Source organism: Sebastes umbrosus, chromosome 17, assembly GCF_015220745.1.
Source record: "Sebastes umbrosus isolate fSebUmb1 chromosome 17, fSebUmb1.pri, whole genome shotgun sequence".
Classification (NCBI taxonomy): Eukaryota; Metazoa; Chordata; class Actinopteri; order Perciformes; family Sebastidae; genus Sebastes; species Sebastes umbrosus.
In genome coordinates this window covers 15,788,466-15,806,111 of record NC_051285.1, presented here as the reverse complement: position 1 = coordinate 15,806,111, position 17,646 = coordinate 15,788,466, and the positions used below count along the sequence as shown (strand labels likewise).

The 17,646-nt window shown below is 45.4% G+C and overlaps 1 protein-coding gene across 2 annotated transcripts; it reads right to left on the bottom strand.

The window, feature by feature from the left end:
• Window positions 1–724: 724 nt before the first annotated feature.
• slc43a2b (solute carrier family 43 member 2b) lies at window positions 725–16,758 on the bottom strand. 2 transcript variants are annotated; one of them, XM_037747774.1, is made up of 15 exons: window positions 16,711–16,758; window positions 15,692–15,971; window positions 13,298–13,592; window positions 13,132–13,187; window positions 12,960–13,036; window positions 10,275–10,367; window positions 9,864–9,997; window positions 5,111–5,307; window positions 4,865–5,008; window positions 4,712–4,729; window positions 3,899–4,031; window positions 3,643–3,775; window positions 2,679–2,752; window positions 2,438–2,561; window positions 725–2,341 (listed from the first exon to the last, which is right to left on the bottom strand). In XM_037747774.1, the coding sequence occupies exons 2-15, from the start codon at window positions 15,849–15,851 to the stop codon at window positions 2,180–2,182; spliced, it is 1,800 nt and encodes a 599-aa protein (XP_037603702.1). In that variant the 5' UTR covers window positions 15,852–15,971; window positions 16,711–16,758; the 3' UTR covers window positions 725–2,179. The 2 variants fall into 2 exon arrangements, with proteins under 2 accessions (XP_037603702.1, XP_037603703.1); XM_037747775.1 differs by lacking the exon at window positions 4,712–4,729.
• Between the last annotated feature and the right edge of the window lie 888 nt (window positions 16,759–17,646).

Genomic DNA, 17,646 nt, shown 5'->3' with positions numbered 1-17,646 from the left:
TTTGATTGACAATAAGTTATTGAAAAATGTTTTAATAAGCAAATCGTTCTGTATACTGCATCATTAATTGTAAAACTGTATCCTCCTCTTTGTCATTGTAAGTTTGGTTGTTATATTTGTGTTTTTTATTTGTGTATGTATAAAGGCAATAGAGACTAAAGTGACAAAAAAAGAAAACTAGAATTACTGCCTCACGGTTGTCAAGCCCAGTCCAGTTGCAGTTTACATCGATTTCTGTAAATGTCATCACTTCATCATTTTATCCTATTAGACATTTGTGTGAAATTGTCATTATTAGCATATGAATTTTTGCGTTATGGCCAAAAACATGTTTTGTGAGGTCCCGATGACCTTGACCTTTGACTTTCAAAATCTAATCAGTTCATGCTTGAGTCCAAGTGGACGACTGTACCAACTTTGAAGAAATTAGCTCTTCAAGAGGTATCACCAGAAAGGGACGGAGATAAGGTCACAGTTACCTTGACATTAACCTTCGACCATCATCCTTGAGTCTAAGACTACCTGCAGATATCACATTCAGGAAAATGTCTATCGTCGGCGCGGAGACATAAAAACAGCAGTAAAGATCATAATGTCACAGCACTCTAACTTTAACTGAGCGTTAAATAGCCACAGTTTCTGCAGCCAGGTAAGAATTACACAATTACAGTCACACAGAGACATATGAAGTGGTCTGGTGAGCAGTGAAAAAAAAAACATGAACTCAGATATCGACTTATCTTTATTAACTCCCACAAATCCTTCCATATTCAAACAGGAACGCCTGCACAACAAAACATCTCTACATTATCTTCAACGGTAGAAGAAAGATCTCTGTGTGAACAGCACAGTACACAATGAGACATATGAGTTGTTGCCAGCACAGCACAATTTACATAAATACATGATGAACTGTATCATGGAAAAGTGAGTGTACAATGAAATAAATACATGTTATGAAGAGAGGTGGAGCTCAGAATGAAAGTGGGACTATTTCTCAGGAGAGAAGTGCTGAAATGAGCTGATGTGTGTGGAATTTAAAGGGGTTACCTAGAGTATAAAGTGCTGAACAGTAGATAGACAGACTGGATGAAATACTGAATGACGGTTTTATGGATATGCTTAATGATGTATACCATGTAAGGCAAAGGGGAGATCACTGAAATGTGTAAAAAGTTGCTGCCCAATGAAAAAAAATGTCCCCTTTTAGTTGAAAGTATATTCAAAAGGCATCCCCTGTACACTTAATATATAAAAAGAAAACTATAGAATGCAGAAACTAAAATAAATACTCTAAACGTACATGAACATTTTGCTTTTAGCCAAACAGTTTGTTTGACGTCCCTCATACAAAATACAGCACCAAAAAACACTGACATTCATCAGATATTACAGTATATTCTAGGCTTTACTATAATAAGATGTTAGCCTGGTAAAAAAGAAAACAACCCAGCCCCATAATTAATCATATTGACTCTCTATTCTACGAGAAACATCAGCAATACGGCTCTTCTCTCCTCCCTGTCGCCCATTAATGCCATTTAGTCCACACTTACCTTACACCATCCATCAAAACATCCAGCTGATGACCAGGTAGCACCATGTTATAAGATTTATAATAAGGATGATTTAAAGTCAACACATTACAACAAAAAAAGACTCATAATAGTGGAATCGTTCACTGATAACAGTGAGGTTTTGTGTGAGGGTGACATTTCGCAGTCTTGGCAGTGTCACAGGGGGATATTCAAACTCCTTTTCTGCTTATATTGGGAATATTAAAGCAGTCTTATGTGGAACGGAGCTGCACTGATGTGCCGCTCAGAGAGGACGGAATAAAAGAGAAGTCAGAGGATTTGGGGGACATACAGAGGGCTCATGCCTCTTTCCTTTCACAGTCTTTCCTCTTGTTTTTTCTTTTTCCCTCCACGTTTCACTTTCCTCCTCAACGACTGTCCAACTGACTCGTTTCTGTGACAACCGCGGCATCAGTTCAGCTTGGTGGGATTTTGGAAAAGGGATGTGGTAGTCTGGAGACCTTTAACAATTACACAGCAGGTTTAAATGTAATATTCTAAATAGTTAAGTTGTCCCTTTTCACATATTACTGGACTGCAAATGTTTCCCAGTAAAAAATCTCTCTACGTCCTCTGTCATCCATGTACTTTTTTAAATTTTTTTAAACGTAGGCCTCGGGGATGTCGGAGCCGTTGATTTTGATGAAGATCTTGGCGTTTTCCTCCCTCTGCTGCTGCTGTCTGTGGAGCGTCCGTCTGTACCAGACCAGGTAGATAGGCAGCAAGAAGCCCAGCATGCTGAGAGCGAGGAGTCCAATATTGACCTGGGGGACGACACCAGAATTAGCCATGCCCGAAGGTTTCATTTGTGAGATTTTTGGAGTGTGTGTGTGTGTGTGTGTGTGTGTGAAAAATCATACCCAGAATGGGTCTCCCTCAAGGGGTCCCATCATGGCCAGGAACAGAGGTTGCTGCAGCAGAGCAAACACAGCGCTGACCAGAGACTGCATGCCTGTTAGACTGCCAAACTGGGAGGAGGGATACCTGCAGAGACAGTAGCGGTAAATTTAGTTTGAAGCTGCATCCACATACAGAAGACGAAGGTGATGATGATGATGATGATGATGATGTGTGCAAGGTTAGAAGCACACTGAGACTTACACAGCAGCATAGAGGCCGCCAGTAGCAGAGTGAATGAATCCTCTCACCACAGTGTGTAAGATGAATGACACAATCTGAAGAAAGATGGAAGTAGAACAGATTAATATTAATTTACTCATTTAAGTTATTCAGTCAGTGGGTTTATGAGAGTCTTAAAGGAACAGATCAACATTTGGGTAATACGCCTTATTTCATTTATTGTATATTAAAGGTACAGTGTGTAGGATTTGGCGGCATCTAGTGGTGTGGTTGCAGATTACTATCAACTCCTCCCTTCCCAAGACTGCGGTAACGTGAGACGCCGAGTGCAAAACCGTGGTAACACCGCTTGCCTCGCTCAGAGGCCATCCTTACCATAATAACACTACTTTAGGTGCAACGGAAATGAAATGGCATCTGGCGGTATTATGGTTTTGCACTCTACGGCTCAGGTTAACGCAGTTTCACGAGCGTGTCGGAGAACTTCGGTGGCCTTCAGGTAACGCAAAAACGTGGAAAGCTCTCTCTAGAGCCAGTGTTTGGTTTGTCCGTTCTGTGCTACCGTAGTAACATGGCAGACTCCGTGAAGATGACCCGCTCCTTATCTAGATATGAAGGGCTCATTCTAAGCTAACAAAAACACAATGATTCTTAGTTTCAGGTGATTATAGAATAATGAAAACATGAATATTATATTCCATTTCTGCTAATAGATCCCCCGCAATATTACACACTGCCTTTAATCTGTATCCAGTGTATGCTAAGCTATGAAAGCCATCTCCTGGCTTGTAAGCAAACAGAGCCAGGCTAGCTGTTTCCCTATTTGCCATTACATTGATATGTAGCATTCATTGGAAAAAATAAAAAAAATTAAAAAAATAACTAAACTGAATAAAACACTACAAATGTACAAATAAGGTTATACAATGATAAGCTCGCTTTGAAGGCCTGTGTGTATCTCTGACAGCTGAAGTGGACTGCTCACCTGCAGGGGGAGGTTGGGCACCAGACTCGTGATCCCAAATCCCACTAAAAGGACGTTTGTGAGGAGGAACGCTCGCAAGGCATTGGTCACCTTCTGGGTCTTTTTGTCTCTACGCTTTTTCTTTATCTCCCCCCTAGTGGTCAAAATCAGAAAGAAGAAGGATAGATCAGATTATACAGGCACTGAAACAATGCAGCAATGTCTGGACCTATGAATGGAAATGAGTTAAGACAATCTAGGGAACAAGTTGACTCACTTGCTGTAGGGCTCCTTTTCCTCCTCTCCGTCATCACAGTCCTTCAGCCTCCAGTCCATGATCTGACCAATCACTGGAGTGGTCATCAGGCAAAGCAGCTGCATTATGCCGAAGATGGAGGAGTACAGACTCACTGATAGAGGGGTCAGAATGAGGAGAAAAAGGTTGGAAAAGAGTGCAATGAATACTAGAAATTGAGCAAAAGGTTGTAAGAGGAAATGACATAGACGGAGGGTTTAGGACCTTTTTCTACCTGGTTAAAGCTGCGGTCGGGAACTTTGAGCAAGGATATAGTGACAGTTTTATAAAAATAAGTTTTTTTTTTATCATAATTACTCAAAGTTACCAACTGTAGCTTTAATGACTGTGACGGTACAGTTAATTATTAGTCCTGCATGGGCGGTAGAGCCGTATTGAGTGAAACAACAGTGGATATGGAGAAAACAGCTGTTCAAAAGTCAATTTTATGCCATTATGAGAGGATTAATGGCTAGGTGGACTAATGATAAATGAAAAGTGAGTCATGTGAAACTGCTCATATCATATGATGTATGCTCTCTGCTGGTGCTGAGGGGCAACACTAGTTAATGAGTACAACGAAAGGTAGTTTCAGATTAAAGCTCAATGACAGCTGAAGGACTGGGTTAATGACACAGACAACAGGCAAGGTCAAATGAAATAATAACACTAACATTAGTGGTAGTGGATTTAGTACAGCATTGTGACGGCAAACCTACACACGACTAGAGGTTAAATTCTAATTATAGTCAACATCAGTAATCTATTGATACAACTATAAGCTTTTGGTCTTACCGACTTCCATTCTCTCCACTGAAAATTAAATTAAAAACATGTAAGTCCAGTTGCTTTTAAGTCACAGTTATGTCATAAGACACAGAAGCAACTTGATTCAACAAATGTTCATGTTCGTCTATACACAGAGACAGAGGGATCAGAGCCACAGACCTGTGTTGAGGTCTCCATCAGTGAGCGACTCCAAGACGCTGTTCATGGCCCCCATGTAGAACAAGAGACGGAGCTGAGTGACCGACATGGTCACCAGACTGAGCAGGAAGATCGTGGTGGTGATGGTTTTCAAGAACGACTGGGCTGCAGGGGAGAAGCAGGAAACAGAGGTAAACAACACGCAATAAGAATGAGAAGCACAAAAAAGAGGGGGTCAAAGAGGGGGGTTGTATTCTGCACTCTTACACTCTTCTTTTGGCTTGCACTCCATCTCCAGGTCCATGGTGGAGAGGCAGAGCTTGTGTCCGTCCTTAGTGGCCAGCTCCTTCTCCTTGAGGCTGTTGCCCACGCTGAGACGACGGCCCACCGTGGTCACTTGGCGGTAGAACTGCTTCCCTGTGATTTTATGGTCGAAGCCCAGCCAGTTGAACTTGATCTTCACACTGAGAAAGCAGAGAAGGAGGAGAGGATGAAAAAAAAGTATTGGAGTAGAGGACACAAGGGAAGAAAAAAATATAGGTATATATCCTAAATAGAAAATGTTGACATACAGGAAACATGCATGTCCTATATATCCTTGCATGAATCAGTCTACTGGAAAAAATGTTCGGTGAACAAGCAGGTCAAAAGTGTGATTCTAATTAACAAGGATTTTCCATAGGGGATGAGTACAGTCGACAAGTGTGATCATCAGCAGATAGACTTTAACCTAGCAGCATATTTTTGCACATATTACATAATTATTTGTCAAACCATGTCAATAGTGTTGAGTACTCCATATACTTATGAACATAAAAGAGACTGCTATTAGTTCATTAGTCCAACTATTTTTGTGTGTTATATGTTTCTTTATCACACTTTATCACTGTATCAGTGCAATCCAATGCTTACAGCTGGAATAACACCAGACTGCACCGACATACAGTATAATTAGTGGCAAATGGTTGCATGTCCTCTTGTTTATAAATGAGCATATATTTGCACAGGGGCTGTCAATCGATTCAAATAATTAATCCAGATTAATCGCAAATTAATCACACATTTTTTATCTGTTCAAAATGTACCTTAAAGGGAAATTTGTCGAGTATTTAATACTCTCTATGAGTGGGCAAATATGCTTGCTTTATGCAAATGTATGTATATATTTCCTCTCCGGAACCATCACCTTAACGTGGTGGAGAGGTTTGCGTGTCCCTATGACCCTGAGGGCTGTGTTGTCTGGAGCCTCGTGCTCCTGGTAGGGTCTCCCATGGCAAATTGGTCTCAGGTGAGGGGCCGGACTAAGAATGGTTCACAAAACCCAAATGACGACACGAGGCAGAGGAAGAGTTACCCGGCCCGGAGGAAGCCCGGGGCCCACGTCTGGAGCCAGGCCCAGACGGAGGGCCCATCAGCGAGCGCCTGGTGGCCGGGCTTGCCACGGAGCCCGGCCGGGGATACCCCGAAGAGGCAACGTGGCACCCCCCTCCTCCTCTCCATCCTGTGGGCTCACCACCTGCGGGAAGAACCGCTTGGGTCGGGTGCGCTGTCACACGGGTGGCAGTGAAGGCCAGGGACCTTGACGGACTGGACCCGGGCGGCAGAGGCTGGCTCTGGGGACGTGGAACGTCACCTCTCTGTGGGGGAAGGAGCCGGAGCTTGTGCGGGAGGTGGAGCGCTATCAGTTGGATCTGGTAGGGCTTACCTCTACGCACAGCCTCGGTTCTGGAACCGTACTCTTGGATATGGGTTGGACTCTATTCTTCTCTGGAGTTGCCTATGGTGGTGAGGCGCCGGGCGGGTGTGGGGATACTCACAAATCCCCGGCTGAGTGCCGCTATGTTGGAGTTTACCCCGGTGGACGAGAGGGTCGCCTCCCTACGCCTTCGGGTTATGGGGGGGAAAACTCTGACTGTTGTTTGTGCGTATGCACCAAACAGCAGTTCGGAGTATTCGGCCTTCTTGGAGACCCTGAATGGAGTCCTGTATGGGTCTCCAGTAGGGGACTCCATAGTTCTCCTGGGAGACTTCAACGCGCACATGGGCAACGATGGAGACACCTGGAGTGGCGTGATTGGGAGGAACGGCCTCCCTGATCTAAACCCGAGTGGTCGTTTGTTATTGGACTTCTGTGCTAGTCATGGACTGTCCATAACGAACACCATGTTCGAACATAAGGATGCTCATAAGTGTACGTGGTACCAGAGCACCCTAGGCCGAAGGTCGATGATCGATTTTGTAATCGTATCGTCTGATCTGAGGCCGCATGTTTTGGACACTCGGGTGAAGAGAGGGGCGGAGCTGTCAACTGATCACCATCTGGTGGTGAGTTGGGTCAGAGGGTGGGGGAAGACTCTGGACAGACCTGGTAAGCCCAAACGCGTAGTGAGGGTGAACTGGGAACGTCTGGAGGAGGCCCCTGTCCGAGAGATCTTCAACTCACACCTCCGGCGGAGCTTTTCTGGCATCCCTGTGGAGGTTGGGGGCATTGAACCCGAGTGGGCGATGTTCAAAGCTTCCATTGCTGAAGCTGCGGCGGTGAGCTGTGGTTTTAAGGTCTTAGGTGCCTCAAGGGGCGGCAACCCTCGAACACCGTGGTGGACACCGGTGGTCACGGAAGCCGTCCGACTGAAGAAGGAGGCCTTCCGGTATATGTTATCTCGGAGGTCTCCGGAGGCAGTTGCAGGGTACCGACGGGCCCGAAGAGCAGCAGCCACTGCCGTGACGGAGGCAAAGCAGCGGGTGTGGGAGGAGTTCGGAGCAGCCATGGAGAAGGACTTTCGGTCGGCACCAAAGTGCTTCTGGAAAACCATCCGGCACCTCAGGAGGGGGAAACGGGGAACCATCCAAGCTGTGTACAGTAAGGATGGGACACTGTTGACCTCAACTGAGGAGGTAATCGGGCGGTGGAAGGAGCACTTTGAGGAACTTCTGAATCCGACCAATACGCCCTCTATGGTAGAGGCAGAGCTGGAAGCTGATGGGGGACCATCATCAATTACCCTGGTGGAAGTCACTGAGGTAGTCAAACAACTCCACAGTGGCAAAGCCCCGGGGATTGATGAGATCCGCCCAGAAATGCTGAAGGCTCTGGGTGGGGAGGGGCTGTCTTGGATGACACGTCTCTTCAACACCGCGTGGAAGTCGGTGACAGTGCCTAAGGAGTGGCAGACCGGGGTGGTGGTCCCCCTTTTCAAAAAGGGGGACCAGAGAGTGTGTGCCAATTACAGGGGTATCACACTGCTCAGCCTGCCTGGTAAAGTCTACTCCAAGGTGCTGGAAAGGAGGGTTCGGCCGATAGTCGAACCTCAGATCGAAGAGGAACAATGCGGATTCCGTCCTGGCCGTGGAACAACGGACCAGTTCTTCACTCTCGCAAGGATCCTGGAGGGGGCCTGGGAGTATGCCCATCCAGTCTACATGTGCTTTGTGGACTTGGAGAAGGCATATGACCGGGTCCCCCGGGAGATACTGGGGGGGGTGCTGCGGGAGTATGGGGTGAGGGGGGCACTTCTCAGGGCCATCCAATCCCTGTACGCCCAAAGCGAGAGCTGTGTTCGGATCCTCGGCAGTAAGTCGGACTCGTTTCCGGTGGGGGTTGGCCTCCGCCAGGGCTGCGCTTTGTCACCAATCCTGTTCGTGATATTCATGGACAGGATATCGAGGCGTAGTCGGGGGGAGGAGGGTTTGCAGTTCGGTGTGCTGAGGATCACATCGCTGCTTTTTGCAGATGATGTGGTCCTGTTGGCATCATCGGTCTGCGACCTCCAGCACTCACTGGATCGGTTCGCAGCCGATTGTGACGCAGTCGGGATGAGAATCAGCACCTCTAAATCTGAGGCCATGGTTCTCAGCAGGAAACCGACGGATTGCCTACTCCGGGTAGGGAATGAGTCCTTACCCCAAGTGAAGGAGTTTAAGTATCTCGGGGTCTTGTTCGCGAGTGAGGGGACGATGGAACGTGAGATTGGTCGGAGAATCGGAGCAGCAGGGGCGGTATTGCATTCGCTTTACCGCACCGTTGTGACGAAAAGAGAGCTGAGCCGGAAGGCAAAGCTCTCGATCTACCGTTCAATCTTCGTTCCTACTCTCACCTATGGTCATGAGGGTTGGGTCATGACCGAAAGAACGAGGTCGCGGGTGCAAGCGGCCGAAATGGGTTTCCTCAGGAGGGTGGCTGGCGTCTCCCTTAGAGATAGGGTAAGAAGCTCAGTCATCCGTGAGGGACTCGGAGTAGAGTCCTTGCTCCTTTGCGTCGAAAGGAGCCAGTTGAGGTGGTTCGGGCATCTAGCACGGATGCCTCCTGGGCGCCTCCCTTGGGAGGTGTTCCAGGCACGACCAGCTGGGAGGAGACCACGGGGAAGACCCAGGACTAGGTGGAGAGATTATATCTCTACTCTGGCCTGGGAACGCCTCGGGATCCCCCAGTCAGAGCTGGTTAATGTGGCCCGGGAAAGGGAAGTTTGGGGTCCCCTGCTGGAGCTGTTGCCCCCGCGACCCGATCCTGGATAAGCGGTTGAAGATGGATGGATGGATGTATATATTTATTATTGGAAATCAATTAACAACCAAAACAATGACACAAATATTGTCCAGAAACCCTCACAGCTACTGCATTTAGCATGTGTGTCAGTGTGCTGACTTGACTATGACTTGCCCCAAACTGCATGTGATTCTCATGAAGTGCACATGTCTGTAAAGGGGAGACTCGTGGGTACCCATAGAACCCATTTTCATTCATATGTCTTGAGGTCCTTTGAAAAGGGCAATGCCAGTTTTTCCTCACCAAAATTGAATGTAGTGTTTGGAGTGTTATTTAGCCTTCTTCGCGACAAGGTACCATGGTACCAATGGATTCCTTAGGTTTTCTAGTTTCATATGATGCCAGTATCTTCACTGCGTTAAAGCAATTAGTGGCATTAAAACAAATTTGCGTTATCACGTTATTATCTCGTTAATTTCGACAGCCCTAATTTGCATGTGTGGGACTTTTACTGTCAATTGTATCAGCGGAACTCACGTGTAGTCCATGTCGTCTGGTCCAGGGAACGACTCCATTGGCCAGTTGAAGAAGCAGTTCAAGAAGACCAGTCCGGCGCAGGAGGCCCACACCACCAGGATAGTGATGAAAGGTATGCCAAGGTCATAGATCACCTGTGCACAGAGGAGACGATAAACACCAGATCAGAATGCAATCGGAGGAGCGTACACTTCTGCCGAGGCTGCACAATTTGTTAGTTAAGGGTGGAAGCTAAATGTGGTTGCACAGCTGCATTCAAGAGTTATGGCAGTTAATTTAAGTAAAATACAAGAATTTGGCAAAAAGTTCTAAGAAAGCAGTATTGAATGACAAAAAAAAAGATTTATAGGGGCAGAGGTGAAAAAAAACTGTTAAGTGTCAGTGCAGGTGTGTGGATTCAGTGTTTGTTACCTTGACACCAGGGAAGGTGACAGCGGAGGAGGCATAGGAGCCAATCATCAGGGCGATGAAGGTGGAACGGAGGTCACCAAACATGTTAGGGAGCTAGAGGGAGAGAGACATCATCAAAACCTGTCCTTATTGTACTCTATATAAGTTACAGCACAAACTTGCAAGCAAAATGAGTGTAAGTATAAAGGTTAAACCATCTACTGCCAAGATCACGACAGACTCTATGAGGACGGCACCGACTGACACTGGGGTCAGAGTGGACAGTGGGAACCAATTAGCGAGCAGACATCAGAGAAACTAAAACACAACAATGTGACATAGAACACCAGTAAAAGCAATATAAAGCAGCATCGCATACAGCTGTCCACCGCACGACACAAACGCAGCGCTGCTGAGACGGGGGTGGCTGAGGCGATTTCTCTTCTCTGTCTTTTACAGTACATGCTTTACTCCCGTTTGAGGACAGAGACAAGAGAGCCCGGAGGGAAAACATGAGACGGTGGGTGGCAAAACATCCAAAGACAAAGGCATTCACAAACTGTTCTGTTTTCAAGAGACTGAACAACAACAAGCACATCCAATTACATAAGACCGGGGAAGCTGAGAAAGAGGTATGTGTTTGTGTGTGTGTGTACTAAGTATGCGTATTGAAGCACCCAGTATATCACTAGGAGTACTCGGAAAACTGTTCCAATAGATTTTTTAAAAATAAGCAGCTGCTGGAAAACCTGAAGAGGCAAGGTGACCTGACAACTGACACTGGCAGGGAGCCAGTGGTGGCCACTGAGTATTACCCAACACCCATCAGCTGAGAATGAATGCCTGTAGGTCTGAGGTGCAGTCATGATCAAGGAGTCAAGGAGCAGCATAGAGGCTAATGATTAACTCAACACCGAAGCTTTCAAGTACATCAGGTTGTGAAGGAGATGGAGTGAAAAGTGGTGGGGAAAATGTGGTCTTATGCGCAGGCTCAGGGGGCCTCTATTACCAAAGAGCAAATAAATTATGGTTTTACTACGTCGCCAACATTCAGGCCACAGGCAGCGACTAATGAGGGATGAAACAAATACCACATAGGAGAGATGTACATCACAGTAACAGCCTGTGGCGGTATAGAAAAGGGGCATTTATTGGGAGATTTACTGGAATAGAGCCCCTCTGTGGTGAACAGCATCACCATGGTACAGCCCAGGACTCCTGTGTGAGTCACCGTGAGGCTGAGCTGATGACAAGGGGAGGGGACGGGAAGATGAAGAACAGCGGGGGGGAGAATGGTGAGGGGTTGACCTTGGGGTTGAATCCTAAAGAGCATCAGTTGTTTTTTTGTCCCTGTGGTATCTCTTAAAGGGGAACTTCACCGATTTTACACATCAAAGTCTCTTTACAGATCTTGGGACGTACTACTGCGTATGTAGAAAAAAAGTGGTATATAGCGTTTTGTGGCTCCTAAGGAAGCTGCATGAAGTCGGTCCAGGTTGAAAACTACATGTGTGAAAATTTTAAAAATCTGGGAGTGTGGAGTTAGAAAGAAGTAAGCTTATCTGCTCCTCATCTCTGCTTGAGGCTAGTGGCTCAAGGATAACTCCTACTAGTATAACACAACTAAATATCCGACTCAACTGTTGAGGGGCAAGTTTGCATTGAACGATTGGAATAAAAAGGATGATATCTCTGGTTCTGCTGCATCGATGTTGATACTCTTTTTAAATAGTAAGTCTGACAATGTGATAGGAATGCAAGTACTCTTTTAACTTCCCTGTAAACACAAAATGAACCCTAAAGGGCAAAGCATGTTACTTTTCCAAAAGAAAAAAAAGAGAGATTCTGATGTCTTCATGATTATGTTTCTGATTGTTATTCTTTCTTTATCTTTTAACTTGTTTCTTTTAAATGTGCTAAACGCACTATTGGGAGCATTTCTATTGCCTCCACACGGCTCTCAACATGGCGACGGCTGAGCCAGCTGCTCGTAGCTAACAGTGATAACAGTGGAAACAATGGCAACACTGCTGACAGAGCTAACAGCGTTAACCTGAAGGGGAACCGGAGGGTGGGTGCTACTCTTTCGTGACGACGCTGTTGAAGCTCAGATTACAACACACACAGAGGGAGAGTGACTTCATTCTCTGCTCAGGTAGACATTACTCCTCTATATCTTTACATAGCAAATAGCTGTTTGATGCTTTATTAATGCTCTGGATATCGTATAGAGCACCTTTAAGTTGCTTTAACTAACTCTACTCTGCAGCCTCATTAGACAGGGATGCTGCATTACTAGTTATGATTGAGTACATTCGTTTGCAAAAATTTACATTACAATGCTTGTGTAAAAAGAGTAAAACGGGGAGATGAGCAGCTCAAAAGCCCAATGGTTGCTATGATGTTCTCGCTGGAACACAATAATAGATGCAGTGGAAAGTGATAATGAACCATCTTTCCCCAATAAACCCCTCTCTGTCCTCCTGCTAGGAACACAGAGTGCAGTGTACGAAGCCAAAACAAAAAAAAGCCAGACAAGAAGGGAGGGAGAGCGTGAGCCAGCAAACTATTATAAAAGAGCAGTAACAGCGAGACAAAGACCTATATTAAAATAGAAAATATACATCTGGACGAACACGTAGCAGCAGGTGCAGAGACTCTGTAGCAGGAGGATTACAAAGCACACACATCCATGCACACACTTACTGTGAGAGAGGTGAAGGTCAAGCACATGCCCCCGAAGCCGTTGAAAGTCAGGGCAATGAAGATAAGGACGGAGAGTTCTGCAAATGACACAGATGTTAGCTCATGACAACTAAACTACCATACATTGTTTCAAATACAGTGCAAAAAGGACCACATGAAAACTCTTACTCACCATTTGGATTGTAGGCTCCATAAGCAATGAGTAGACAGGACAATCCAAAACACGCGCTAGAAATAAATGATGACAATTTAAGTTGCAGCATCTCGGCTTCTTAAAGGGTTTTACAAAAAAATAACATCATGATAAGTCTGAATACTTTCTTCTCTCCTTTGCTTACCTGCCCAGCAGTCGTAGCTTGCGAGGCCCATATTTATCCATGACGATCCCCAGCGGCAGGGTGATGGCCGAGAGAAGGAAGGAGCCCACCGTGAACGCCAGGTTCAGTATCTCATCCTGCTCTTTGCAAATCAGCCACCCGTTCATCTTCAGGGGCCCATCCACAGGGAGCAGGGGCCTCATCTCCACGCCGTCTCCCAGACCGACCACGCCACCGTCACTTTCATAGTAGTCGGCGTAGTCGTCGGGCACCGGCGTTGTCAGGGGTTGGGACAGATTGTAGCTGGAGCTGTTGCCTGAAGAACATGATGGAAGTGGGTAGAGGATAAGGTGTTAGATACATTGCAAATGGAAAATTGCAAGTCTTATTTTGATACAAAAAAACGTCCATAAAGGTTGAGTGGCATGACGGTGTAAAGTTGAGTTCAGCTGCAGATGGTTTAATGTATGGAGCTGTGGCTTCTCGGCACACAGATGGAATTTGATGGTGACAGTTCTGCTTATTCACAGGAAGCTGATACATCAACACATAGTGGCTAAATGTGCACTGAACAAATGCAGAGCTATAAATAGACAACTATGTATAACATCATATCAGGGGCAGGGGCAGGGGCAGAAGCAAAAAAAACTTAAGACAGATTAAAATGTTCCAACCTGTTGTAAATTGGAATGATAGGACTAAAAAGTGATAAACTTGCACTGGCAATAAACTTCACATTATCATCAGAAGCTGCACAGATAAAGGAGCATGGTCCATGTGAGGGAAAAAAAGTTATTGATCACGCCCTTACACCTCTGTGGTATCCCGGCGTCTTTGTAGTCACGTGAGGCGAGTATGTGCATGGCATCCCAGTGTGAAACACCATGACGCGCTTCATAAAAAAGTGCCAAAGTCTACTTATGTATGTCTGCACGTGCACATCATACTTGGTGTTGGCATGAGTTGCAAGATTTCAAAATGAGCAGCTTGTGAATGCCTTGGTTTCCCTTCCATGCATGGTGACTCATGACCTCTGTCCTACCCACACAAAATCAAGCTTTAACCAAGCCTGTGCTGCATGTGCACAAAAGCCTAATCTACGCTGCATCATCATTATCTTTCTTTCTTTATCCACCGTCTTGCTTTTACTGCCAACCCAACCACCACCAGTGGTCTGATTTCTTCTGTTCATCACTTTTCTGTCAGTCTTCTCCTCCTTCTTTGTCCTTTATCAGTGGACTTTAAACTTCCATATTACCAGCCATAAAAAGCTGTCCCTCTATCACACACATGTCACATGCCTGAAAAGAGCTGAGCTGGTGCTGCGGTCCTCTCCCTCTTATGTCATCAAAGTAAGATAACGTACAGAAAGTCACCTCTAAAGTCATGATTGCTCGGGTGAGCCCACTTCTGTGCTGTCACACAGCATCACAGCTGAGATATTTCTACTATCCTATAAACGTGACTGGAATTTGCCTTTTTATTCAAGGTTTATGGTGGAGTTTTAGGCTAACAACACAAACTAACAAGAGAAAGATTAATAGGAAGATAATGCCAGACACTAGGAGTTGGAAATACATCCTCCTAAATCACCAGTCAGATAACTCAATTGTGTAAACGCCTAAGGAGACAGGGTGTCTACTAGTGAGAAAGAATAAAAAACAATAGTTTAGTGTCTGTGGGCTGAGCAGGGCTCGCCAGTCTGGACATGGGACACGACACAGTGTCACCCAAGGTCCAAAGCATAAGTGTGGCCTGGTTCCTCTCTCCCTTTTGCTCCCTTACTGTCTTCTATTCGACCTGACTGGGGCCATTGTGTTCCTCTTTTGTACTTAAAAACACAAAGCAACTGCCTGCCTGGCCTTTCTCAAAGTGAGAGACGAGGAGAAAAGTGAAAGATGAATGGGTGAGGGCAAAAAGGACAGCCGATCCAGTCCGTCACTGGTTTATCAGATCCCTCTCAATCAGTATGCTGCCGTGTCTTCAATTTAGTTGGAAAGTTTAAGCTCTCTAAGGGCCAAGTAGAATGAGATAGAGACACTGGAGCCATTTTACTCTTTAGCTTTGGACCACTTTGTCAACCTGCAACCCTGCTCTCTCTTGATCAGGTTTAATCTCCTGAGTCTCTAAAAAACAGTCCATGCCCCCCGGCAGAAAAAAAACACGAGAATGGAAGAGGCAAAAAGGCAGTCGTGTTAAGTTACATCTCTTGAATAAAACCCTCCTTTGCCCTAACTCATGATGACACTGACTCATCATCAATCCTCATTTTTAACAGCTCAAGAAAGACAGGACACATCCGAGTTCTGCGACCTCATGAAGGCAGATGAGCAATTGCTTCACCATCAAGGCAAACTAATGGAACAAATGACAGATAAGTAAATGTGGCAGAAATATAAAACAGTTGTGACTCACCCTCCTCGCTGCAAAGGTAAGAGTAGAAGCCTTCTGACTTGAGCATGATGAGGAGCGAGCCCCATCCCAACAGCACGGCGGAGAAGAGCAGGTTCTCAACGATGGAAGTCACTGCCATCCACCAGCGCCTGGCGAACGCTGTGGCCAGGGAGGGAGGCATGGTGGAGGGATGTAGATTAAAGGCAGAGAGGGGTGAAGAACCAGAGGAGAGAAATGTAGAGACTAGAGAGAGAAAGAAAGAGAGACTGACGCTTAGGATGAAGGATCAGTGATCACTTATCTGTGAAGAGAAAGGCACAAGAGGAAAGGGGAGGTTTTATAGTCGGCCTATCACTGTAGGTACTGAAGGACAGGCAGTTTTTTTATAAGATCACAAGATAAAAGAGCACTTTGAACCTAACTGAAGATAACTGGTTGCGCTGAATGAAATAAAGTGAACACTATTTCACAACTTTTTGATGAATTGAAAGTATCCCTTCTCATTAGAGGTAATGCCAGTTGCTCTAAAGAACTAATAGTAACAACAGATGGCGAATTATTAACTCTCCTGCTAGTACAGAGATCATTACGTCACTCTGCTGCAGGGACACAGATCTTACACCACATTATAGGCACTAATAGCATCCATGGTGGCATCACAGAGATTCTGCTGTTTGGTAGAAAACTGGTCCATACTGGACTCGGAGAGAATAAATGAGGCACCCTCACCCCCATGGCCCCTTTTTCTCTCTACACAACCCCTAAAATGTCCTCTCAGGCCCATCCAAGCGCAACTTTCCTCTGCAATTACTGTGGAGCATCCAAATACATAAAGGAGATGCCAGACAAACAATAAACAAATCAGCTCACACAGCCAACCTCTCTCTCTCTCCCTCACACACACACACAAGCACCCACACACAATCTGCTCCACCACTAAGATAAAAGTAGTTGCATGGTTGGCTGTAGATCTCATAGAAAATAATACAAAAAAAAGTAAATTACAGGTAAATAACATATCCAGGCAAATAATAACTTACCTCTCCAGGCTGTGAGTGGCACCATCCAGCTTCAAACAACCTGATGAACTCATCTGGTTCCACTGTGAACAGCCAGGTTTTATATACTCAGGCGTCTTCACATGGCGCCCCCTACTGACCAATGGCTGTCTGATGTTTGCACCTCAGCCAACCAGCATTCAGCAACATGGTAGCCTATAGAGGCTTTGATATTTAAATAATAGGGTCTTGCATGGGGGTCAGTAACAATGTGTGGTTTTATCAAAGTCATTGTGCAATGGGAGGTCCCAAAGTGCTTTAACTGGGTGAGTGGAAAGGATTAATCAAGCCAAACAAAGTCTGGTTGAAAAACATCATGGACTTCTATAGATAAGGATGCATCAACAGCTGTCTGGATCAATAACGGCTATTGATAGAGTGCATGAGCGGTGACGCTTGTTTGTTGCGTAAAGTATTTACTGGTGCGGTGTCTACCGGGATATGATCTGCTGAGGTTGAAGTCTGTACACACACATTGAGGGAAGCAGTTGGCTGATTTAAAGGGGAACTACACCCATTTTCAAAATGCATACATGTTGTACCTAAGGTCTAAGACAGTCCAAAAAATATTAGTAAACATGAACAACTCTCTCCCAAATCCAATAAACTACAGTGCTCAAAGTCAAACTTGTGATGTCATCGGGTCTAAAGTGTGGAATTGCTCCATATACAATCAATGGGGAGAGATGTTATAGATGACACCCAGTGAGTATATGGGTACATTTTCTGTTTCACAACTGACAACACTACAATGGAATGAAGCTCATTTGGGTATAAAGAAAAGAAAACAAAATCCACAAAATCAGTCTCCCATTCATTGTCTGTTGAGCAGCTCCAGACTTTATACGCTGTGACATCACTAGTTGTAGACTTACTTCTCTGGTTTCTGGCTTTGAGAGAGAAGAGCTCATGTTCACA

Coding starts and splice junctions, on each gene's coding strand:
- slc43a2b (XM_037747774.1), bottom strand. CDS start 15,851: ATGCCTCCCTCCCTGGCCACAGCGTTCGCCAGGCGCTGGTGGATGGCA. Junction 5,308..9,863: donor CCAGACGACATGGACTACAC/GTGAGTTCCGCT, acceptor CTGCTTTCTCAG/TGTGAAGATCAAGTTCAACT. Junction 3,776..3,898: donor GAAAAGGAGCCCTACAGCAA/GTGAGTCAACTT, acceptor TTTGACCACTAG/GGGGGAGATAAAGAAAAAGC.